Source organism: Chionomys nivalis, chromosome 10, assembly GCF_950005125.1.
Source record: "Chionomys nivalis chromosome 10, mChiNiv1.1, whole genome shotgun sequence".
NCBI classification, from domain to species: Eukaryota; Metazoa; Chordata; class Mammalia; order Rodentia; family Cricetidae; genus Chionomys; species Chionomys nivalis.
This window is the reverse complement of record NC_080095.1, coordinates 14,267,600-14,292,544: the sequence shown is the minus strand read 5'-3', so window position 1 is coordinate 14,292,544 and position 24,945 is coordinate 14,267,600. Positions and strand designations below refer to the sequence as shown.

Here is a 24,945-nt window from a genome sequence, read left to right as displayed (position 1 = left end):
GTCATATAGTAGGGAGTTGTGAGCTTGGCTGGCAGGCTCAGATTCCCAGTTGTAGACCAGCATTGCTGTCTCTCAGCGTCACAAGGATGGGGCTTCTGCCGGGCGGTAGTGGTATATGCCTTTAATCCCAGCACTTGGGAGGCAGAGGCAGGTGGATCTCTATGAGTTCGAGGCCAGCCTGGTCTACAAGAGCTAGTTCCAGGACAGGCTCCAAAGCCACAGAGAAACCCTGTCTCGGGAAGAAAAAAAAAAAAAAGAAGGATGGGGCTCCTATCTGGGCTTCTGTTTTGGCCTTGGCCTTGGATCTCTACGGTATGGTATGAACCTCTATGGTAGACCATACACACCTTTGATCTCCATAGCCTGTGAGAGGTACTCTAGGTCTCACCCCTCCACACATGAAGTTAACAAGGCAGTATGACTTGCCTGATATCCCTGGCTGCCATCCACAGCTAACATGCTCAACACATGTGCAGTTGCTTCAGGACCCTGTTACAGAGGAAAGGCAAGTAGTACCTTTAATGATAAGAAACTCCTGCCTCCAGAGGCTGTGCAACATTCGTGCATACATGAACATGGAGCTAAGCTGAAAAGGAACTGCTAGTGTAGGGGACAGAGTCCAGGACCTCAGGAAGGAGGAGAAAGTACCAAGTATGGGCAGGTGCTGTGACCAGGGACAAAGTGAGAGAAGCTCCCAAAATGAGCACAAACTTCTAGAAGTGAAAACAGAAAAGGAAGATTGGTGACAATTAAGGATACTTTCTAGAAAGTAGAACAAGAATAGTGACACAAATCAGAAAACCAGAGACAACCTCAAAATCCAACACCTATGTAGGAGGAATTAAGGAAACGAGTCCCCCAGCGCGTGATCTAAGGAATAAGGGCCGAACGGAGGGTCTTCTTGGGTGTGTCTTGTCATTCAGAACATGAGAGAGAGAGTAATTTAGAGGGCTTGGGTGGTAGATGTACATGCCTTTAATCTCAGGACTTTGGAGACGGGGCAGTGGAACTCTGAATTTGAAACCAGCCTGGTCTACATAGTAAGTTCAAGTCAAATTAAGTCTACATAGTGAGACCGTGTCACAAATACCCCCCCCCCAAAAAAAAACTCTAAATTTAGAGAGAAAGCAGATTGCATGAGCACACAGCTGCACTTTGCATTCTCCATGTCCATGCAGAAGGCAAGTCATACTAACCCTGTGTCCAGGCCGTCATCCTGGGTGTACTAAGAGTTATCCCAGCTTAAGTCACCCATGAAGATGATGTGGGAGTGTCTCCAGTGATCAGAGCTGGACATTTGTTCCTAGACCCCACTTGTAGGCTGTTGAGGGGATTCCATGATAGACAGTTGAGTGGAAAGCTAAGTAAATGTAAATGAACGTGGATTTGAGAAATGGAGAGGAAGGAGCAATGTCACACACAGTATTAGCTCAGCCATCTTTCTGTGGTTGTATGCCATCAGAGTGTGTGATGGTGGATTAGTATTGTCAACTTGACAGAATCTAGAATCATATGCAAGGCCGCCCTCTGGGCACACCTTGGACATCTTACCTTGATTATGTTCACTGAGGTGGGAGGACCCACCCACTTCTGGGAGCACCATTCGCTGGCTGGGATCCAGGACTGTGTAAGCAGAGAAAGCAGCAGCAGGCACTCATCACTGCTCCCTGGCATGTGATATATCATATATATCCATATCACATAGATACCATGTGACTAGCTGTTGCAAGTTCGTTCCTGAGGCTGCTGTTACGGAGGGCTGTAATATGGAACTATGAGCCAGGCTAAGTTCTTTTCTCCCTTAAGGTACTCTAGCAAAGCAACAGCTTAGCGACAGAAAAAGAATAAAGACAGGGTATGAACGTGGAACAGCATTAAAATACCGAATCAGGAGATGTGTAATAGTATTGGGCTGGATCCAAAGTGAGCTCTGGCCTTCAGTAACTGTCAGAACCTGTGGAAGTCAGCCCAAGTGGCTATCTTGGGGTGGGGCTATTGTCACTGCAGGACTCACTGTTGAGTGCTGATGCTTCAGACTATGAGCTGCTTCACCACGGTGAGGTTTGTCAGATACAAGAGCCAACCAGGGAGACCCCAGTGGCTGTAGAAGGTTGACCTGAGCACAGGAGGGATAGAGTTCTCTTGGATGATGGCTCTGGATATAGCAGGTGACCACAGACCATGCCAATATAAGTAAGTGAACAGGGTGGATAAACAGGAGTGAGGAGACAGACAGACACCTTGTGTAGAGCATAGTAATGTATACATCTCCTCCCAGGGTGGGGACACTAACCAGGGTTATAACCTCACAACATAGCACCTTTATTATTAATATTAGTTTTCAGACGTGGTCTCACTGTATAGTCCTGACTTGCCTGGAATTCACCAGGCTGGTTTCAACACACAGAACTCTGCCTGCCCCTGCCTCTCAAGTGCTGAGATTACAGACGTGCCCTGCATTATTTAGCATTTGTGTGAGCCCTGGCTAGTTATATAGTATTCCCTGTTTATGCTACCATGCGGAGTGTTGCAGCAGCCCAGGTGGAGGCGTGCAGTTGACTCAAGGCCTCACCTTGCTGGTTCTTGTTGGTCATGTGGGTCCAAGTGGTATACTGAGTCTCTGCTGCTAGCAGTGCTGTGACGGTGTTGAAGCCTGACCTAGAACGGAAGGAGGGTGACTGCAGTCTGTAGCAGGGCTGTCCTTAGGATTTTTGGTAAATCAGGCAAGGCCACCACTGTCTTGGTGGAGCCCCTGACTGGCAATGTAGACTCTCGTAAGCCCAGGTCACTGGGTGGGGCAATCACTCTATGTGTCCCAAAGTCACATTTACCTGACTTGGGGTGTGTCAGAGGTATGGCTGTCCTCAGCTCACTCCTTGGGGCCCCACACCTGGACTTAGGTATTGGAGATATGTCATTTTCTTCTGAACGTTTCTGTTTGGGAGACTTGGTCTTGTCTTGAGGCCCCTTTTGGGGTCTGCATTGCTCAGCTATCTCTGCCTTGCTGTTACAGACAGCCAACGGGAATGTGGAGGCCAAGGTGGTGTGTTTCTACAGAAGGCGAGACATATCCAGCAGCCTCATCGCCCTGGCCGACAAGCATGCAAGTGAGTCTCAGCCTTTCCCCTGGGGTGATATGCCTGTCCCCTTCAGTGCCTACTCTTGAGTTCTGGCCTCAGTGAGGCCGTTCTGCTGGCCTGCTCTTTGCTGTCCTGTCTGTAGCTGGATTCTGGTGACACCTTTATTGCCCTGTGTTAGTGCATCATCCTCTCAGATCCTGCTTACCATGGACTAGGGTGCAACATTCCTCTTTGTGCTTCTTGCCCCATGCACATAGTTATGGACCAGTGTGGGATGTTGGTATACCTGGCACCTGGCTCAGACCCGTGGGACAGATGATAAGGAAGGTACTGGGTGTAGTGACTGTCTGGCCCTTGAGATAGCCTATTTTCCTTTTGTTTTTCCTCTCACTGGAAGATGACTATGTTTTCAGTAATATTTTCAGAATCAAAGACCTTCCTCCTTGCTCAAGGGAACTCAAGCCCGAGTCTAATAAGCATGGTCCCAGGGTGCTTTTCCTCCCTACTGGGACCTTGGCCTGGTCCTCATACTTAGGGTCTGACATCTCACTGAAACAGACCCACATAGACCGCTGATGTTTTGTGCTTGGGAATCCTGACTGGAGCAGGTCTGTGTGAATGTTGGACAACTGCTGAGCCCTTCATCCAGGGCCTCTGCCTGAGCCTGGGAACCGTAAGGCTGTGGTTACTGTGAGTGCTGTCTCCGAGCAGGAGAGGAGCCGAGTTGCCTGGGCTGTCCACCCAGGAGGGTACTTTTCCATCAGTAGTTCAATAGGTATTATTCCTGACTCTTGCTTGCTGGGTAAAGGGCTCAAGCCCACTTGTAGCACTTGTGCGCGCGCACGCGCACACACACACCAGTGCCCATACTCCATCATCCTCACTCCTAACTGGTGGGAGTAGGGTTGAAGGAACCAGAATATCCTTGTGGTGACAGCCAGTCAGATGGGAATCCTAGAAACCTACCCCAAGCAGGAGTGTTTGAGAGACAGGGTGTCTAGCACTAGCTGCCCTCCTCAGCTCTGGAACTAGGTTAGGAAGGAGCAAGGAGGAACTAGAGCTGACTTTAGAGCAGGGTTAGCTATGCAGTTTTTGTCATCCTGTAGGCATCCCTGAGGGACATGATAGCACAGCATTATGGCCCTTTGTTTTTGCTTCTCAAATGAAAATGCAGCTCTCATCTTGGACCATCTTTGGAACCCTTTTGGATACAAAGTCAAGCTCCCTTGACCTCTGACCCAAAGCCTATGCTCTGACCTATAGGTGCATATGCTTCATGCTGTGTAAATGTTAGACATGATTGTAGCCTGCGGATGTGGGTTTCAAGTCTGCAGTAAAGTTGGAGTCATCTTGTGTCCACCACAGGAGAGGGGAATGGTCTGCTAGGAGTGACCTACTTTAAGGACCACTGCAGTCAGAACTTCTACTGTCTAGATGCCCCGAGGTGCTGCTGTCTCTCTGAAGGAGGGTATATGGTGTGAAGACTCAGAGTCTCAGGAGGTTTACCTCAGTGTGGACAGCCTTCCAGAATGAGGGAGTCTACAGAGCCTCTACACTGTGCTCCCAGAAAAGCTGCATGGGGCATCTCTGGCCAGGCCTCCTCTGAGCTTCATCAAGCAAGGAGGCAGGCATCAAGGGTACTAGGGTCTGCTGTCTGACTTCTTGGCCTGTCCTGTGAATGCCAAGTGCCCCATTCCCTGGGACTGCCTCCTGATTACATAGAGCCTCCTGTAGCCAGGGCCCACACAGCTGGTTCTATGGGGGCGGGGGGGGGGTATTACACAGGAGACCCAAAGAGTGACCTGCCTTGTGGTTCGGGAGCCTCTGGCTTCCCAGTTGGTACCCTACCAGGGTATCTAGCCCAAGCACTGCCCTCAGGTGGGAAAACAGACCCTGTAGCTTGTGGTGCATCCATAGGAGGAACCCCTTCCAGATGTCCACAGAGGGAAGTGTGGCCTGGTGTCTACCCAGTACCCTCCAGAGCAAAGTTAGGGCTTAGGAAAGAGACTGGAGGTAGCATGGGAACCCAGAAGCACCAGAGGTGGTGCTTCTGGGCCTGGGCAGGGGAGGGGGGTGCTTAGAATATGGGTTGGGGCTGCCTTATCTGCCTTCAGATGTCCTTTGAAAGATCTCTAGGGAGAGCTGGAGCCAGAGGCTGTGCATGTAGCTGTGATGGGGTCTGGTTCTGCTCCAGGGCTAGAAGAGATAAGGGTGCCTGTCAGGTCTCTGGGGGACTGTACCTGGAACCTGGCGTTGATGCAGCCCACAGGCCCTACAGTGAGCGTGTGGCTATGATCCCTGTGTACTATATAATGCACAGTGGGTGTGCACAAAAGCCAACCTATGTAACTATGAGATCTCAATTTCTAGATGATGTGCGTGCATAGCTCCTGTCTTGTGGACAGGAGCTGCTCTGAACAGACCTGCCTGCCTTGTTTGGTAGGAAAATAGCTCAGTGGAGATGCCCCAGGCTCCTGGGGCCCAGTCATACTGAGAACAAATCTCCCAGCCCTGGCCTCCATCTAAAGTGCCTAAAGCTAGGGATTCCCCTCCCAAAAGTGCCAGAATGCCTTGCAGTCACCACATGGGGGCAATAGAGAGCAGCCATGTCTGGCAGGCTTTTGGAGCTGTGGGTGTTGGCAGGACTCTCCCCCTGCTGGACAAACTAGGCATGCTTGGGCTTTCATTGTGCACACTATTCCATACTCCCCAATTTGGGGATCTGGAATAGATAAAGGAATATTTTGTTGATACAGGGTAGTGGACAATAGCCAAACCACCTGATGTTTGGTATAGCCTGGGCTTTACCAAACTCCACATGCTGTCCTGTGGTTTTCTTGCCCTTCTCTGGGCAATCTTGTCTGGAAGCCTCTGGCTCCTGTACTTGCCATTAGGTAGGAGCTAGGACCTGATTGGTGGAATGTGTGTGAGCATTCTTGGCAGGCAAGAGTTATACTCATAAAAGGTCTTAGGCAGTAGTTGGAAGAGGAATGGGTCTTGGGTGGGTGGCCTGAATGTTGGAGCAGTCAGGAGACACAGGTAGTCGTTGGCTGGGTGGTATTTGTCCTCTGTTGGGAGGCCTGTGGCCCCCATGTCTCCTCGGTCCGGGCCCTGGGCAGGGAGCAAGCGCTGGCACTGGCCCTAACCTGCCATCTGGGCGCTGTCTGTCTGTTATGTAGCCCTGTCAGTCTGCTATAGAGCCGGACCGGGGGCGGACACCGGCGAGGAAGGTAAGAGCCGACCTTTGCAAGGAGGGTGTCCTCGCGTCTGTCCCTGGGCTGGGGCGGGCGTCGCACAGTGGATGTATCCTGGATGGGCTGCCTGCATGCCCATTCCTGTATGCCCTGCCAGCCGGCTGAGGGCTGGGGTTCCCTGTTTCAGTCTGTAGCCCGGTCTTGGCTATAGCCCAGGCCTCAAGGGGTTGTCCTGCTAGTGCAGAAAATCTACTGTGTTTTGTGCAGGGCCGTCCGGCCTCAGGCTGGTAGATGAAACCTCCTGTCCTGAACATGTAGTGTGCCCATGTTTTTTCTGCCTCTCTCTGCCTGCTGCTTCTGAGGCCAGTTTGAACACTGTCCTCCTCCTCCTCCTCCTCCTATCCTGATGCTGAGCCCTATATTCCAGGGTTCCAGGGTATCTGTGGGAACCTGCCCAGAGCTCCTGAGCCACCTTCAAATGGGCAGGTGATGTGCTAGGCAGGAAAGTGGCCCTCCTGTGCTTGGTGCCCTGTAACGGGAAGAGCTAGCTTGGGGAGCCAGGGCTCTCAGCTGCCATCTTCAGGGTTGATTGAAAGGATCTCTTTGTCCTCTAGGGGAAGTGGAGGAAGAGGTAGAGAACCCAGAGATGGTGGACCTGCCTGAGAAACTTAAGCATCAGCTGCGGCATCGGGAACTGTTCCTCTCTCGGCAGTTGGAGTCACTGCCTGCCACCCATATCAGGTAGTTCTTGGGGCCCCTAACCTGGTGTCCTGCTGCCTGCCCTTCCTCCTCTCACCCGTTCTTCTCTTCCAGGGGCAAATGCAGTGTTACCCTGCTCAATGAGACTGAATCACTCAAGTCCTACCTGGAGCGTGAGGTAAGACCCATCCTACTGTCTTCTGGCCTGGCACCATGATGCCTGCCTTTTTAATGGTACCACAGCTCCTTCCCTACCCACAGCACCCTGTGAGCAGGATTCAGAGAAGTGCGTCTGGATCCTAATGGTCATAGGTGTTCATAGGCATTCCTTCAAGATGACTCCTGTGTGGAGGTCTCAACTCTGGAGGAATAAATGGTTGGAACTGGTGAGCACTTCTGCCTTCCTAGCCAAGGTTCCAGGGACAAGAGTCACCTTGTCTCCTACTTGGGTGCTTGTAAAAAAAAAAAAAAAAAAAAAAAACAAAACACCTTTGTGGGAAGCCTACACAGGACATTTCTGTCCAGTCCAAGTGACCTCAGGGCTGCTGGCCTTTATGGGAATTGCTGCCTTTGGGGCAAGAAGTTCTTAATGTAGGGTCACTCTGCACATAGTTGGGCATTACCCATTAGATCCCCCCCTCCCCGTCCTCCACACACACACCAGAGAAACTAGTGTCTCTGGAGAAGCAAAGTCCCTGAGTTGTAGGACGGTCAGGTTTCTGAGGCTAGATGGCTGGCATGTCAGTTACTCAGAGGATGTGGCCTGTGAAAGGGACACATAGTCAGGTAAGAAGCAGGTGTGTCCCGTTTCACAGCACCTCCACTGTCACACCACCATTACCTCCTCCACCACCATCACCTCCATCATCATCACCTCCATCTCCACCATCACCTCCTCCACCTCCACCATCACCCCCTCCACCTCCACCATCACCCCCTCCACCTCCACCATCACCTCCTCCACCTCCTCCACCTCCACCACCACCATCACCACCATCATCATCATTACCTCCACCACCACCTCCACCTCCACCACCACCACCTCCACCACCATCATCATCATCACCACCTCCACCACCTCCTCCACCACCACCACCGCCACCACTGCCACCATCACCTCTACCTCTTCCACCACCACTACCTCTACCACCAACATCACCTCCACCATATCCTCCCTGGGACCCAGCCTCTAGGGTTCTACTACTTCAGCTTGAGCCTCGTGGCCTGAGGCTCCCATGTACAGCCAGCTCAGGCTGGCCTAGATAGGGCCCCATTACCTATATGCCTCCAGGGAGTGCCATTGAAGTTTGAAAGTACCAGAATGGCAGAATATGGCCTGAGCTCAGCTCACACCCTTACATAGGGCTTGACTAAATGCAGTGCTCACTGTGAACCTACTCTGTAGGGATGCTACCCCATGTTCTCAGCCATAGCCCCACTCCTGCCATGCAGAGCCCAGAAATCGTTTGACATGGTGGTTCAGCTGTTGCTATATGAGCCCCTGCAGGGCCACCATGGGTGTGTTCTGGTGAGACTTCTTGAATTCTTCCAGGACTAGGAATCTGAGCAGCCATGAGATGTGTACCAACAGTCCTCCAGGCAGGCAGGGCCTACGGAAGGGGCCGTGGAGGACTATCAGCTGCACAGGAGTCTAGGGAAGAGGCTGTGGTTGCTGCTGGGAATGTTTCTCCTGGGCAGAGAGGACTTTGGAAAGACCCCTGCTGGCAGCTGTGGAGAAGGGTGACTGCAGGATGGGAAGAGTCACAAGCATTTGTGAGCCAAACACCAGTGGTAATATGGCTCACACAGTAGCAGTCCCAGTAGTAGGGTGGCACACAGACAGCCTAGGCAGGGTTCCAGGTGGTAAAGCCCATGTGTTCTTTGATACTGTTTTCCATTTAGATGTTTAGGAAACAATACCTGAGTGATGAGAGGAGCAGGTTCCTGCTGCTTCTGGCTGGGCACCTCACTGCTGTGTGTGTCTGAAACCAGCCCCCCCCCCATACCTGTGGCTTACCAGGCATAACTACCAGTAGTCTCTGAGAATCATACTTTGCCTAGGCCTCAGCCCTCACAGGCAAAGCCTGTGCCTGTTGCTTTAAGAGTTTCAGTTACTTTTTGAGGCCTTTCAATTCACCCTCCCGCCTCTTTATACTTGCTTATCTTTTGGAGGATGTCCCTCAGAGTTATCTCTGGGGATGAAAAATAAAAACACTTTACCTTCCCCAATACGCTCCTCGACTTAGCTGGTGGCTGGAGCGACCCCGTTCACGAATCTCCACTTTCCAGATCTCGGAGGAACCTCCACTTGCTGCAGCCAGCGCAGCCTGGATGCCAAGACTGGTGGGGGGTGCTAGGATTGACACACGGAGGCTTCTTTTCAGGTGAAAGAACAGCAACCTTTATTTTGCCCAGCAACCTTTTATACCTCTACTCCTTCTGTGGAGACCCACTGGCCAGAAAGAACACAAACATCCTTGTCAACTACAGACCACAAGGAAGTTCCGCTGTCAGTCGGGGAGTGAGGGCAGCTGGGTCACAACAGTTGCTGTCATTGACAGGTCTCGTATGTGGTGCTAACGCCTAGTGCAACAGTTGATTGACAGGTCTTTATGTGGTACTAACGCCCCAATACAGCAGTTGAAAGAAGTCATTTTCAGAGTGGTAGCAGGATTTAGAATAGGAGCTAGGAAAGGAGGCAGAGGAATTGCTAGTCATGGGATGGAATGTAAAGACGAGGACCAGCCGCCCAAGAGCTGTGGAAGAGCTGGGCAACAGGTGGGGGGGGGCAGAGTGCACAGGTGCAAGTCAGGAACTCGAGATCACTGGAAGCACTGAGAGTCAGATGGGGAGGAGTTGATCCCAGAAGACTCCTACTCAGAACCAGCACCATGAGCCTATGAGGAACGAGACTGGAGCAGTGGGACTAAAGCCTGAGGCAGGGAAAGGCTGAAACGGGTTGTAATGTGAGTTTCAGCCTAGTGACCAGGCGCTGAGCTCAGTCCTCCATGGAAAGCTGCAGCCTGGTATGGTGTCCAGCTCTGTGCTTGGTGCACCTCTGTGCTTGCCTGCCTGCAGCCTGTAGGATTTATTCCTAGGTACCTTGGTTTTGCTCTCATAAATTGAATTCTGTCCCCGTCCCCCACACAAGCTGGTGGTGGTATTTGAGATAGGTTATTATATACTCCTGACTGTTCTGGAACTCACTGTATAGACCAGGCTGGCTGTGAACTCACAGAGCTTGGGTCTGCCTCTCAAGTGCTAGGATGCCCACTATGCCCGGCCTTTATAAGCTGAATTGAAATTGTTGCTGTGACAGAAAGATGGTGCTTTTTGTGAGGGGGCTGTGCCTGGTGACCTTAGCAAGGTCATGACTCAAAAACTCTTAGTTCCTAACCAGACAAGCACTTTTGCAGCAACAGTTTGAGGAAGTTCCCTCCCAGTGTTTGTTTTTTTTTATTATTTATTATGTATACAATATTCTGTTTGTGTGTCTGCCTGCAGGCCAGAAGAGGGCATCAAATCTCGTTTTAGATGGTTGTGAACCACCATGTGGTTGCTGGGAATTGAACTCAGGACATTTGGAAGAGCAGGCAATGCTCTTAACCACTGAGCCATTTCTCTAGCCCTCCCTCCCAGTTCTTAACCTCATTTCTGTTGCTGTGGGTGCTTCTGCGCCCAGGGTCATGGGCAGGCAGGACACACACACACACACACACACACACACACCATCAGAACTGAACGGGCTTGTTGAGAGCAGCTGGAGGTAGAGAACTCGCCTGACGCCTGTCTTGTGTGGTGTTTTTCAGGATTTCTTCTTCTATTCTCTAGTCTACGACCCACAGCAGAAGACCCTCCTGGCTGATAAAGGGGAAATCCGAGTAGGAAACCGGTACCAGGCTGACATCACCGACTTGCTAAAAGAAGGTGAGGTTCAGGCTGGGCCAGGAGGGAGGAAGCTGGAAGTAGTGCCTGTAGCTGGGACCTCGGTGACCTTGACTTCAGCTCTTTCAACACCTCCTTCCTAGGGGACACTGGAATCCAGAAGCAAATCTCAAACTCAAGAGCCACCTGTTGAACCCCTTTAGCTTCATGATCTGGGATTTCCCTTTGGTGGTTCATTATGACTTTTGGTTTTATGATGTTTCTGCTAAGCAGCTGCTCTGCCACATGCCACACCCCCAGCCCCATTCGTCATATTTATTTATATTTCGTGTGTGTGGATATTTTGCTTGCAAGTGTAATGGTGCACCACTTTTGTACAGTACCCATGGAGTCAGAAGAAGGTGTTGGATCCCTGTGGCTGGAGTTACAGGCATTTGTGAGCTGCTCTGTGGGTGCTGGCAGTTGAACCCAGATTCCCTTGAAGAGCAGTCAGTGTTGTTAATCAACAAACCATTTCCCTAGCCCTATTCATTTCCCGATGTTTTGAGACAGAGTCTCACTTATTTTACATAGACCAAACTGACCTTGAACTTGCTGCCCTCTTGCTTCAGCCTTGAAAGCTCTGAGGATACAGAGGCAGCCACCACACTTGATTCATTGTAGTTTTTACATTTGTGTGAGGTGTATAGAGGGCAGAAGACCTACCCTGTGAGACTCAGCATTAGTTCAGGTTCTTAGTGTGCTTGTAGAGGTCAGAGAACAACGTGTAGGAGTCACTTCTTTCTAGCCTGTGGGTTCTAGAGATTGAACTCAAATTGTCAGGCTTGGCTAACAAGCACTTTTGCATACTGAACCATCTCAACACCACCTCCTTTTTGGGGTGGTGTAAAATCACATTTATTTATTCATTAATCTGTATTTAGGGGTTTGGTGGTCAGAGGACATCCTGCAAGAATAGGTTCTGTCCCACAATGGTGGGTCACAGAGATCAAATTCAGTTTCTCAGGTTTGGTCAGAAGTGATTTTACCACCACCAGAGCAGATTGACACCCACCAACTCTGACATAGCATCTGAGACTTGCAGGTCCCCCTACATCCTTCAGCAGCCCTAGCAGAATGATCTGATGAGCTCAAGACCCTGGCCTTTGTCCCCTAATAAAGCGCTCAGGCTCTGTCCCAATAGCCTGTCAGAGTTTCCATATCCCATGTAACTGTTAGCTCAATTTAAGAGAGTAGTACATAGTCTCTGAGGCTGTGCTAGTACAGTGCATTGCCGCCTTAGAGTACTTGGCCCTGGTCAGCACATGTTCACGTCATTTTGCATGTCCTTCTCTTTACCTTTGGTGCTTTTTATTCTTTGTTTTCTGTGGTGCTAAGCCCAGTTGGGTGGCAGCTGGGTGGGACCTGGCTTATCAAACAGCTGGCTCTCTGGGTACAAGGGTGCTTTCCTCTTGAGTTCTGTGTTCAGTATACTGCTTTGTCGACTTCTGTCCCATGGTTGAGTCTCTCTTACCCCGTTGCTGACACTTAGGCATCCTGATGCCCATGCACAGCCTCTTAGCCAGAGCCAGCCAGCTGCTGCCTGTGCTGGCCTCAGTTCAGCTTCTTCCCCGAACAGCCCCAGCTCTGAGGCTCTATAAGCAGTCCTGAAGCATGTCCAGCCTCCTGGGCTGAAGCAGCAGTATCCTCTTTCTTAGCCTGGCCTGGGGCAGGGATGGAGGAGAGTAGCAGAGGCCTTGCCTGTGAAATCTACTACACAGGGACCAGAAACAGAGGCCTTGCCTGTGAAATCTACGTGAGCTTAGCTTACACTGGGACCAGAAACAGAGGCCTTGCCTGTGAAATCTACATGAGCTTAGCTTATACAGGGACCAGAAACAGAGGCCTTGCCTGTGAAATCTACATGAGCTTAGCTTACACAGGGACCAGAAACTTGGCGAGGTCCCAAAGGTCAGAGGACCTCGATTGGAGCATCTGTTCTTCAGAATCCAGCACTTCTATGAGTCCCAGACATTTGTTGGCTCATTGGTGAGTGCTAGGAGAATCCATCCCTAAGAGAGCCACTTCAGGGCCCCAGAGGAATGGCCTGCCACCGTGGCCTCTTCCCTCCTAGTACTCCTCTGCAGCCTATTGACCCAAGGGCAGTTGCTTCCCATGATGTCTTTCTTAAAAATACTTTTATTCATGTGTGTGTATGCCATGTGTCAGGGGTGCCCACAGAGATCAGAGGTGTTTGTGAGCTGCTAGACATGGGTACTGGAAATTCGGGTACTGGGACTTGAACTTGGGTCTTCTGGAAGAGCTATACATGCTCTTAACTGCTGAGCCATCTCTCCATCCCTGCCCACAGTCCCTCTTTGAATTTGAATATGAAATTGAATACCTGCCTCCATTAACTATGTTGGAAATTTCAAAGGAGCAGTGTAGGTGGGAATCCTCTGGTGTTCTTTGCTCTCAGTTTCAGACAGTTGCAAATCATTTGCTTTGACCAGTGTCTTGGTTTTTGGAACCTTGGAATACTAAGCATTACACACTGTGACTCCAGGTGAAGGGATTGAGTGCAGTCCACACCAAGAGAGAAACAACCTACCCACAAAACTGGGGAAATGCCCCTGTACTAGGCCTGCATAGGCTGAAGGTTATAGAACCCAGCGGTGGACCGTGACTGCCAGAGAACCTGATAATGATACAAGCTCCTCAATCCTTGCCGTGGTCCATACTGGGATCGTGAAGTCCATGGTCTTGCCCACAGAAGTGCCGTGGTGGGCTTCCAACTCAGTACCCTCATCCTCTGTGATGTGCCCTGCCCTAGATTTAGGGCCTAGAGATAGTAACTCTTTAAGAGGACCAGAAATACCTCCTTGGAGACATCCAGTCCTTTTATTAGAGAGCTTGCTCCGTGCCCTGACTTGGAACCCAGTACCCTGCAGTGACTCAAGTACTGGCTGTTCATGGACACATGGTGCATTGATGCCAAGGACCAAAGGGGAATTGATTGGATCTGATGCAAATTCCGAAGCCTGATACCTTCATTAAATTATGAATGTAGTCCTTGGCTGGAGAGTCAGACAATAGATGATTGTGGGATTTCTCCTTGGGGCATCTCCCTAGAGTCAGGCCTGGCCCGGCTCACGATACAGTTCTCCAGACTCTCGGTGCTGCTGTGTGCCCTTCATGATTACAGTTATTTCTTCACTAATTGTCCCATAATTCCCAGAGTAACAGATACCTCCCCTTCCCCAGGTCATGCCCAGCCTCAAGTGTTGGGTATGTATAGGGTGTACAAGCCCTCCCGGGCTAGGTGCTGTGCAGGTTATGTGTATGGGTGTATGTACTGCCCCACCCCCCCAGCCAGCACTCCCATCACCTGGGGAAAAGTGATACCGTGGGGCCTGGGGAACAAACGGACTTTTTGGTTTCACTCTGGAGTGTTTCCCACAGCCTTTGCTGCTCTAACGCTTGTTTCCCATAGGGGAGGAGGATGGCCGTGATCAGTCAAAACTGGAGACCAAGGTGTGGGAAGCCCACAATCCACTTGTGGATAAGCAGATTGACCAGTTCCTTGTAGTGGCCCGGTGAGTCCAATAACCAGGGGTAAGCAAGTTGTTGCCTGCAGCATGGTGGTGGGTCTTGGGGACATGGAGCCTTAATTTGTACATCCAACATGAAGTCCATGGTCTCGCCCTTGTTTCCTGCTCAGACCTTTCCTGAGTATGGATGCAACCTTTTATGGCTGCAAACGTCCCTGGGTTCCTGCAGATCCCGTGACAAGTGTACCTGTATGTCTGGGCCTCTGTGCCCCGAGGTCTATCTCCACCATAGGCAGTCGCTTCTCCCAGGACTAGGCTAGGACCTAGCTAAAGAGCTCCCAGCTGTCTGAGTAGGTGGCTGGAGGCTGCTTGAATGAAGGAGGTAGGACCTAGAGAACCAGTGCTGAGCCCACAGGGCAGTTAAAGCCCAAGTGAATTCCAGCATGACCCAGGAGGAGCCCTGCCTACATTCCCAGGTCTGAGGCAGCTCCCCTTAGAGAGATCTCTAGCAGACACAGTGGAGATGGAGAATTCTCCTAACCAGCATCGAGGCACTTTTTGTATGTTCTTTACCCTGACTCATTTGCACATGGGAACTCAGATGCCACCAAATTGCTCATGCAGCTTCTACCTGGCCTCCTCTACAACTGAGCCCCAGAGACCCTTTGGTGGGTATGCCACTTGGGTCCTGGCCCTCACTGACTTGCCTGGTGGAGGCAATCCCTCCAGCTCTGGTGGTTAGTGAATCTCCCTCTCCCCAGCTCCGTGGGCACCTTTGCACGGGCCCTGGATTGCAGCAGCTCCGTGCGGCAGCCTAGCCTGCACATGAGTGCCGCAGCAGCCTCCCGAGACATCACCCTGGTGAGTGGGTCACTGCCACTTCCCCTGCTTTCTTCTGGGGTCCAGCAGCCGCAGAGGCATAGAGGGTCCTAGCAAGGAAACTGAGGACTTCAGTATCTTGTGGTACACCTTAGATTTGTCTAATATATGCCAAGGGAGTTAGGGAGGATTTCCCACCCAGGGGCCTTGGCAGCCACTAGATTGTTACCTTGAGACCTGAAAGAGTGGGGGGTCACATCCCAGGTTGAGGAAGGTACTCCTTAGGACCTGGGGACAGCCTGGACCCAGGGAGCCCTGCTGTCTTACAGTTCCATGCTATGGACACGCTGCACAAGAACATCTACGACATCTCCAAGGCCATCTCAGCCCTCGTGCCGCAGGGGGGGCCGGTGCTCTGCAGGGACGAGATGGAGGAGTGGTCAGCATCAGAAGCCAACCTTTTCGAGGAAGCGCTAGAAAAATACGGGAAGGATTTCACAGACATTCAACAAGATTTTGTAAGTGCTTGAGGCTGTGATAGTGGCTAGCCAGGCCCCATCTCTCACCAAGGAAGATGCCTGTGCCTGTGGCCAGGCCCCTGCCCTTTCAATCTGGGCATAGGCACTCACTGTGGAGCTAGGATTCTACTGTGGAGGAGCTTCCCTTGGGGGCATCCTCAAGACTTACCAGACCCATCCTCAAAACTGCTTGAACTTGTTTTGTTCTTAACTAAGTTGAACCTCGCTCCTATGTAAATCATACTAAAGACTTCAAGGTCTTTACTATGAGAGGCCGAGGCCCTCAGAATCCCCAACTCCCCAAAGGATTGAATAGTGCTAAACTTGACTGAAAGCCTGCAGACACTCTGGGGAAGGAGTTGAGTCAGCTGGGCCACCTCTACAGCCTTGAGGTTGTAGTGAGTGGACTCTGTTGTCCATTGGGAGCACTGTCAGAATAGTAGCAAGGCTAAACATGTTGAAATATTTCTATAATCCCAGCATTCAGGAGGCTGAGACAGGAGAATTATGAGTTTGAGACCAGCCTGGGTAACAGTGAGAACCTGCTACAAAACCAACAAACTCAGCAGCAGCAAGTCCAGACCAGGGTGGGAGAGCCAGGAGCATGCAGAGGGCTGGCAGAGGCATGGACAGGAGGTTTGAAGGGCTGACAGTCAGAAGGCGTAGCCCCAGGAGGCCCACAGAACCCGCAGTCTCCGCTAGACAGCTTGGCATGTAACTGGATTGAAAAACCAGCCGGGCGGTGGTGGCACACTCCTTTAATGTCAGCACTTGGGAGGCAGAGACAGGCAGATCTTTGTGAGTTCAAGGCCAGCCTGGTCTACAGAGTGAGTCCTAGGAAAGCCAGAGCTGTTACACAGAGAAACCCTGTCTTCAAAATAAAACAAAACAAAAAATAATAAATAAAGTGAGCATAACCTTTTTAGACAAAAAGTAGTTAGAAGAATGGGATAGAAAGAAAACAGCAATTGGAACAGAGCGGCAGCATTTGAGGGAGGGCTAGACGAGGTTGCTCCAGTGGGTGGACAGCCCTGTAGAATCGGCACATTTCTAGACACCATTCTGCAGATAAACTGAGTCTGTCAGACTCAAAAGAAAGGGTTGCAGAGCCACCTGCTGGAGAGCAAGGCCTACTGGCCAGAGGATCAAGTGAACCAGATACAGAAACAGGATTGATTGTCCACAGAACAGACAAACCCTATGCCACAAAACACACTTTCATGAGTCTGCTCTCGGCCAATTGTTCATGCAAATAAAGCTGGTAAATACTAAAGAAACAGATAACATTTCTAACCACCATGCTAGGCTGTAAAGACCGAAGCCCTAGTCTGGGGTATAACTCAGTGGTATAATGCTTGATTGCATGGGTGATACCCTGGATTTGATCCCCACCACTGCCAAAAACAACCCATTGAGCCCTTTGAAATTACAACTGCCATTTTTTTAAACAGTAGCTTGGGGTGAAAAGATTTCAGTCACTTGGCTTGTGACCCAGGAAGCACTGGAAGAGGAGCAGGGTCAAGGGGCTCTACACACTACTGTGTGCTGAAAGATAAAGGCCACCCCAGCCCTCAACATTGAGCGAAATACTAAGGGGAAAGATAAAGAATCTGTAAGAAGCTGTAGAGTTAACTACCCCAGAGAAGCAGCACAGCTGGCTTTCCCGCCAGGGAGAAGCACAGCATTGACTGTGGGGGGCACAAGGGCCTCTCGTCTCGTTTTGGACCCTCTTGTGCTACCAGAGCAAAGCACTGAGAATGGTGACACAGTCGTCAGGACCTGCTTTTGTCTCGTGATGGGGGGCAGAAGGGCAAGACAACAAAGTCTGCCAGTCTTGTCCTTTTCATGTCTGGTCCTTAGTAAGGACAGAACCAAGTTCTTGTCAGGTTCTAGCCTGAGTTTTCAAGGGAAGGTCAGCCACCCACTTCCTGTTCTTAACAAGCAGGGGAGGGGGTTTGTTGTTGTGTCATTAGTGGGGGACCAGAATTGATATTCCAGCACTGCCCTTGCCTCTGCTACCCTACTCCTTACCTATGTGGGCAGTAGTCCTCTTTCTGCTACCCATGATGTTGCCTTCTCCCCCAGCTCCCATGGAAATCGCTCACCAGCATCATTGAGTATTACTACATGTGGAAGACCACCGACAGATACGTCCAGCAGGTGGGCCATCCCAGCCTCTCACACCACATCCACCTCGTCCTTCCCTAAGCACTGGAGCAAAGAGGAAGGAGCCACAGTCCCTAGAGGACTCAGAGACTGGGGGAGGGACATTATTGAACCCTAGCCAGCCTGACACCCCCACTTCCTAGTCCTAGGTTGGCCAGGAGAGTGGCCATGCAAATTTTTCACAAGTCTTTTCCAAGGGAGCCAGTAATGGAAAAACAATGGTGTCCGTCCGTCCGTGTCCGTCGTCCCCCCCCCCCCGTGGTCTCCCTGTTGCCTTGGCCAGCCTGGTGACCTCCCTAACCCTTTGTTTTGTTTTAAGAAACGTTTGAAAGCAGCTGAAGCAGAGAGCAAGTTAAAGCAGGTTTATATTCCCAACTAGTAAGTTCATTCTTATTTTCCTGGGGGCCAATGGTAGATGGGCAGTGGGTGTGGGACTCTTAGGATCATTGGGGTCAGGTGGCCTCCTGAGCTAAGTCAGGGAACCTCCGTCACCCTTTTCATGAGCTTCTTAGCTGGGGAGGAGGGATGAGGATTCAAATTCTTTTGACCCGGGAGTCAAGCTGGGTTTAGTGTTCAGCATATTGGGGCATGGAGTATGGCAGCCAGAATACAACAGACCAGGGGTACAGGGATGTCTGTTGGGATACAGACACCCCAGGGCACCTGTGACTGATCCTTCTCCTCCATCAGTAACAAGCCAAATCCAAACCAGATCAGCGTCAACAGTGTCAAGGCCAGTGTAGTGAATGGCACAGGGACACCAGGCCAGAGCCCCGGGGCCGGCCGGGCCTGCGAGAGCTGTTACAGTAAGTGCTGTGTCTGGCACCCACTATGGGCAGCAGGGGCCACGGGAATGCTACCACGTGGCTATGGCGCTCATGGGGCCCCTGAAGGCCCCTGTGCCCAGAACTGGAATGACTCACCATAACGGGGCTACGGGGGGGGGGGTGGCAGTCTTCCTCAGGAATGTAAAGTGGACCTGCTTTGGCCCTGGGCCAGTGGGTGGGATGGTTGGTGGTGGTGGGGACACTGGGATGCTCTCTGCACCGTTGGTTCTGCTTAAGAATCCGTCTATTTCCAACTTTGTTGTCCGTAGCCACACAGTCTTACCAGTGGTATTCTTGGGGTCCCCCTAACATGCAGTGTCGCCTCTGCGCATCTTGTTGGACATATTGGAAGAAATATGGTGGCTTGAAAATGCCAACCCGGTTAGATGGAGAGAGGCCGGGACCAAACCGCAATAACATGGTAAGTGGGACATGCCATACCTGTCACCTGATGCATGTAGGCCTCAGGTCCTTGGCCTCCAGTCACGGTGCTATGTTGGGGTGGTGTGCCCCATTTCACAGAGTCCCCATGGCATCCCAGCCCGGAGCAGTGGGAGCCCCAAGTTTGCCATGAAGACAAGGCAGGCCTTCTACCTGCATACTACCAAGTTGACACGCATTGCCCGGCGCTTATGCCGTGAGATCCTACGGCCATGGCATGCCGCACGCCACCCCTACATGCCCATCAACAGTGCAGCAATCAAGGCTGAATGTGAGTCATCCCCTATTCCCTTTCTTGGCGCCAGCAGAAACCACAACCAAGCTGAGTGTCCAGGTTGGGGTAAAGGTCAGGGCCCTGATTCTTGGAGAGTATAGTCCTTCACTCTACCTCGTCCTCCTGTAGGCACGGCACGGCTGCCTGAAGCTTCCCAGAGCCCGCTGGTGCTGAAGCAGGTAGCGCGGAAGCCCCTGGAGGCTGTACTCCGGTACCTTGGTAAGCTGGTGGAGGGGTGGCACATAGCTTTCTAACTCTAATCCTAGCAGCCCATCTCGGAAACTGCGTGATCACCAGAACTACCCTTTTGGCCTAAGTTGCACTGTGCCAGGCTCAGGAATACCCACAGAGAACAGTGCTACTTTCTGTCCCCTTATTGGTCCTGAGTCCCAGGCCCTTTGTTTCTAATCTCTCTGGCATAGCCAGTAGCCCTGTGTCCTATTTGAAACAGAGTTTCTCTGTGTAGCCGTGGATGCCCCAGAAGTCACCTGTAGACCAGGCTGACCTCAAGCGCTCACAGAGATGCCTGCCTCTGTTTCCCAAGTATTAGGATTAAAGGAGTGCACCAGCACACCTGATTTCTGACTAGGGTTTATGCCAGGTGTAGCCCAACCTGTAAGTCTACCAAGACAGGGTTGACTGCAAGGATGCCTTTCCCCGATGATCAGACAGCATTGCAGGCCTTTTTGAGCCCCTGGTGGTCAAGGTGCTCTTCTGACTAGCAGCCTTGCAGGGGTGGGTAGTGCCTTGCTTGTGTTGATCTGGATACTGTTGAGATCTCTAAGCAGTGCTACTGACCATTTAGAAATGGCACATTCTGAGGTCAAGCCAGACACTTGGGTTCACTTGTTTGCAGTGTTTAAGTGGGTGTGAGTCAGTCCTCCAGCATGAAGGTAGCAGTCCTTCTAGAAAGGACATTCCAGAACCATGAGCTAAGTGTGTTCATTGCAGACACAAGTGTCTTTGGCTTTGCTCCCTACCCAGGGTCCTAGGCCCCAGGGCCAGCCTTGCCCTTGTTCTGTAGGAGGATGTGGTCAGTGCTAGGATCCGCCTTCTGTGGGGTAGATCCCTGCTCAGCCAGCCAGGCAGCTCAGTGTCTGGCCAGTAGCCAGTTTTCTGCCTTCAGACCTGGTGGCCTGGATGTGAAGGCTGTCTGATGGGGTTGCTGTGTTTATGGGCTGTGTCTGGATCTTGTAAACTCTTAGCACTTACCCAGCTGGGCTCTGCTTGGCTGTCATCCCTCCTGAAGATATCCTAGGTAGCCCTGCTGCTATTTTGATCCCCAGCTTCAGGCTGCTCTGGTAGACAGTGACCGCTTCTTTCCAGCCTAGTCAATGGGGCTTCAGGGTGGAAGGTATTATTACTGCATGGAGCCTCCTGTGCTGCTGTTTCTAACGCCCTTGCCTCTTTCATGCTCACAGAGACCCATCCCCGACCCCCTAAGCCTGACCCTGTGAAGAGTTCGTCCAGTGTGCTCAGCAGTCTGACCCCTGCCAAGTCAGCCCCTGTCATCAACAATGGCTCCCCCACCATCCTGGGCAAGAGGAGCTATGAGCAGCACAATGGGGTGGATGGTGAGTGTGAGCTGCAGGACTGTCCCTGTGAAGAGGCCAAGCCAGGGCTGGCCCTGTAAGGAGGTCAGGCCTACAGGGGGCTGTGGGACTAGCCCTGGACCTCCACATGACCCTTATTCAACTGGCTTAGTTGATGGTGTTTTCTCTCCCTCTCTCTCCTGTCCCTGGGCACTGCCAGGCAACATGAAGAAGCGCCTCTTGATGCCCAGTAGGGGTAAGGCCTGGGGCGGCCGCTGGTGGGGTGCCATGGCCGAGTCCTGTCGTGATGCCTGTGTGTGCTGTCTACCAGCAGACTGGGAGGTTCAGGGCACGTACAGGGGCAGCCCACACAGACCCAGGCCACAGCCCACACTCCTGTGCTCTTGTAGACTTATAACTTGGTAGAGGGCCCATGAGCCCTGGGTCTCTAGCCTTGGCCTGAGCCCTGAGTGGACTGTCCTTGCATGAGGGCCCTGGTGCCCCCACTGCTGTCGCGCTGTGACTGCTCGCATGCCTTCAGCCTTGCTTGTAGGGCCGCTAGTGCTACCTGCAGTTTTTGTGTGCCCTGCCTGATGGGGATAGTAGGGATGGGTTGGTGGCTGGGCTACATATGATCTTTGTATCTGCTGATGGTTAGCTGAGATTCTCCTGATGGGGAAAGGACTGTGAGAAATGAGCCTGCTCTGGACCTGAGGAATAGCACCAAGTCTGATGTCAGTGTGGGGGTTAGTGTTTAAGGCTGGACCCGTGGGTAGCCAGGAAAAACTAGCCAACTAGCATGAGCCCACTCAGGCCCCTCCCAAGCTTTCAGGACAAGAGCCTAGGGGATAACAGTAGGCAGTGACTATCCAGTTGTACCTCAGAACACTCCCCCTCAAGGTTGTTTTGGAAGCTTGCCAACTGTCATGCACCCAGGAAGACATATCCCTTTTGTCTGGCTGTGGGATTGGTGTGTTTTACTGCACCTCAAACCAGGGGTTCAGACATAGCTTTCCCAGACCTTGCTCCTGGCCTCTCTAAAGAACTGTGCGCTTGCACTGAATTTCTCAGTCCATTATACAGGTATGTCTTCCAGTGGGGACCCAACCAGGACCTGGTGGGGACTCGCTGGCTCTGTGAGTGGTCTAGGTAGCTCAGGCCACAAGAGAAGTGAGTGTCGTGAAACTGTAAGACCAGGTCTCAGTACTAGATCTAGCCTAGGCGCCATGGACTGGCCCCACCCTGTGGTGCTGTGGTAGGCCTCAGGATTCAGCCTTGCATAAGCAGGGTGGATGAGAACTCTGGGCACCTTAGTTCTTAACTCACTAACCCCTGCCCCATGCTGCCTGCTGCTCTGCCTTGCGGCTTAGCTGCCATGTGCATGCCGCTCACTCTAACTCTAGTGTGTATCTTCTCTCTCTGCCACCTCATCACTCTGGCAGGCACTTACCTGGGTAAGTAGCTTTTGTGGTAGGGCTTTATGTGGGCACAGGGTTGGGGTCCCAACAGGTGCCATGAGCAGGTCGTCTCTGCCTGGGTACTGTAGACCAGGAAGTTGGGGTGCCTGACAGCTAAATGAACTTGCAGGGGGAGAGGCTGGATCCAGGGTGCCAGAATAGGGTAGAGGAGGTAGGATAGGCTCTCACTTCTTAAGGGATGGGCCACACCTGTAATCCCCACCTTTGGAGTCTAAAGATGGGAGGATCTCTGGTTCCATGTAACTGAGATATATGTTTAGACTCAGTCTGAAAATCTAATAAGAGTGTTTGATGATTGATAGATTGCCATGGGTTCAGTGGCATTGGCTAGGCCTAGTAGAGGAGTCCTGTCTTGTCCTCAGCTTGGGACCAAGCCATTCAGAGACCTGTGCCAGCAGATGTAGGAGGCTTGGTTCCTGGGGTGGACCCGTCTGGGTTCCTGCTGACAGAGCCTAGATTGTGCCTCTCAGTCTCATGCTATTGACATCTCAGTTCATTTTTAGGCCCTCAGCCTACAAACATCTATTGGAGTCAGAATAACTGCTTTTAGCATGTGAGCAACCGGCAGACAGTGACTGCCCATGAAGGGAGAGGGCTGATGATGCACACACGGCTCTGCAGGCTGTTGCTTGGTATACACTAGACTTTACCTGCCTTGGCCTGGTGGAATGGGGTAGCCGTCTCACATGAAGGAGCCAGACTGCTACATCTTCTGCTGGCCAGGTGGCCCTCGGGGTTGGCAGAGCTATGGGACCATCTGGGCTAGCTGAGAAGCTCTTACAGGCCCCTTGGGTGTGGGCTTTGGCTGGAGGGGGTGGCCTCGGAGCAATCATCCCTCACCTCCATCCTAATGGCCTGCACTAGTGGGTACTGAACACGCTTCCCCTGCTCTGGTCTCATTCTGTGTTCTTTTTCATCAGGTCTGGCAAATCATGGACAGACCAGGCACATGGTAAGAGTGGGTGACAAGAGACTTGGCACACTTCTGTGTGTGAACATATCCCTGGGGTGATGGGGAAGTGGTCCAGGTAGTCCCTCTTCCCCAGCCTGGCCAGGCTAACAGGGAGCCTAGCCCCAGAACACTGAGGCCTGAACAACCCCCCAGGAGCTCCCTACCTGGGCTGGGTGCTTTACTGTGGAACCTCGAGGTCCAGGAAGTGGGGCTCTTGGGCTGAGATGTGTAAAGTAAGGCCGGGCACTATCTTGCTGTGTTCATATCCACCTCTTGTTCAACACAGGGACCAAGTCGGAATCTCCTGCTCAATGGGAAGTCCTACCCCACCAAAGTGCGCCTCATCCGTGGTGGCTCCCTGCCTCCTGTCAAACGGCGGCGAATGAACTGGATTGATGCCCCAGACGATGTATTTTACATGGCCACAGAGGAGACCAGGTTGGAGCCTTTCCTGGGACGGGATGGGAGTCTTCAGCTACCACCTTCTGGTTTTTACTGGCTCACCTCTTCCCGCAGGAAAATCCGCAAGCTGCTCTCATCCTCAGAAACCAAGCGTGCTGCCCGCCGGCCCTACAAACCCATTGCCCTGCGCCAGAGCCAGGCCTTGCCGCTGCGGCCACCCCCACCTGCACCAGTCAACGATGAGCCCATTGTTATTGAGGACTAGGCAGCCCCCCACAGTGCCGTGCGGCCTGCCTGGGCCCTCCATCAGAGGCCAAGCGGCCTCCCTCCCCCACCAGACTGCTGCCCACCCCACCCTCTGTTTCCGTAGTGCCCCAACTCCCGCCCTCACATGCAGAGAAACTGCTCCTCTGGTGGACATGCGGGGGAAGAAGTGTGGTCTAACTTATTCCAAGACACCGAGGAGTCTTTTTTAGCTTTGTGTTTACTTTCTGGCTGGAGCAGAGATGAGGAATGCCCGAGCCCTGTGCTACAGGGCTTCTCACCGGGGTGGGCTTTAAGGTTTTGTTGTGTTCTGTTGAAGGTGCCATTTTAAATTTTATTTTTATTACTTTTTTTGTAGATGAACTTGAGTTCTGTAACTTACACCTGGAATGTTAGGATTGGTGAGGCCAGCAGCGGCCAAGCTGCCTGGCAGGGTTGGTCCCTTGTCTTTTCAAGTAATTTTCATATTAAACAAAAACAATGAAAAAAATCTCATAAAAAGGAAAACCCCAGCAAGCCCTTCTGTGTTCTTTGTTCCAAGTCGCTCTCCTGGTTTAGGGCCTTGAAGCCACCCTGCCCCAACATCTGGAATACCCTAGGGCCTCTCTTGGCAGGTACATGGTCAGGCCCAGGAAGATGAGCAGTAGTTACAGGTCAGGCCAAATGCTGCTCAGCTCAGTGCTGGGGTCAGTCTGGAGTGTACTGCTTCGAGACCTGTTTCTGCAGGTGTTTGCTCCAGTGCCCGCTGCCCTTCCCAGAGGGGAAGCAAGGGGCTGACTGGTGAGGACCTCCACTCTCGATGTTGTGCTAAAACTGACTCACGTGCCGCAATGGGAGCGGACCCTACCTGAGGCCCTACAACTTTTCCAACCGGGGTTTACCCA

At 51.9% G+C, this 24,945-nt stretch overlaps 1 protein-coding gene across 7 annotated transcripts in view; it reads left to right on the top strand.

Annotated features, from left to right (window-relative positions):
• Mta1 (metastasis associated 1) overlaps positions 1 to 24,566 on the top strand; it is a 37,822-nt gene extending 13,256 nt beyond the window's left edge. The window contains exons 3-22 of one of the 7 annotated variants that reach the window (XM_057782262.1): positions 3,014 to 3,107; positions 6,260 to 6,310; positions 6,889 to 7,015; positions 7,088 to 7,151; positions 10,783 to 10,900; positions 14,331 to 14,433; positions 15,150 to 15,249; positions 15,537 to 15,725; positions 17,811 to 17,885; positions 18,211 to 18,269; positions 18,582 to 18,697; positions 18,988 to 19,139; positions 19,241 to 19,430; positions 19,563 to 19,652; positions 20,855 to 21,007; positions 21,186 to 21,221; positions 22,408 to 22,419; positions 23,364 to 23,395; positions 23,682 to 23,833; positions 23,912 to 24,566. In XM_057782262.1, coding sequence (XP_057638245.1) covers positions 3,014 to 3,107; positions 6,260 to 6,310; positions 6,889 to 7,015; positions 7,088 to 7,151; positions 10,783 to 10,900; positions 14,331 to 14,433; positions 15,150 to 15,249; positions 15,537 to 15,725; positions 17,811 to 17,885; positions 18,211 to 18,269; positions 18,582 to 18,697; positions 18,988 to 19,139; positions 19,241 to 19,430; positions 19,563 to 19,652; positions 20,855 to 21,007; positions 21,186 to 21,221; positions 22,408 to 22,419; positions 23,364 to 23,395; positions 23,682 to 23,833; positions 23,912 to 24,062 — 2,064 coding nt within the window. In that variant the 3' untranslated portion in view covers positions 24,063 to 24,566. Of the gene's footprint in view, positions 1 to 3,013; positions 3,108 to 6,259; positions 6,311 to 6,888; positions 7,016 to 7,087; positions 7,152 to 10,782; positions 10,901 to 14,330; positions 14,434 to 15,149; positions 15,250 to 15,536; positions 15,726 to 17,810; positions 17,886 to 18,210; positions 18,270 to 18,581; positions 18,698 to 18,987; positions 19,140 to 19,240; positions 19,431 to 19,562; positions 19,653 to 20,854; positions 21,008 to 21,185; positions 21,222 to 22,407; positions 22,420 to 23,363; positions 23,396 to 23,681; positions 23,834 to 23,911 lie in introns of those variants that run through there. The other 6 variants (XM_057782265.1, XM_057782263.1, XM_057782264.1 and 3 more) reach the window with 6 other exon arrangements.
• Positions 24,567 to 24,945: the final 379 nt, after the last annotated feature.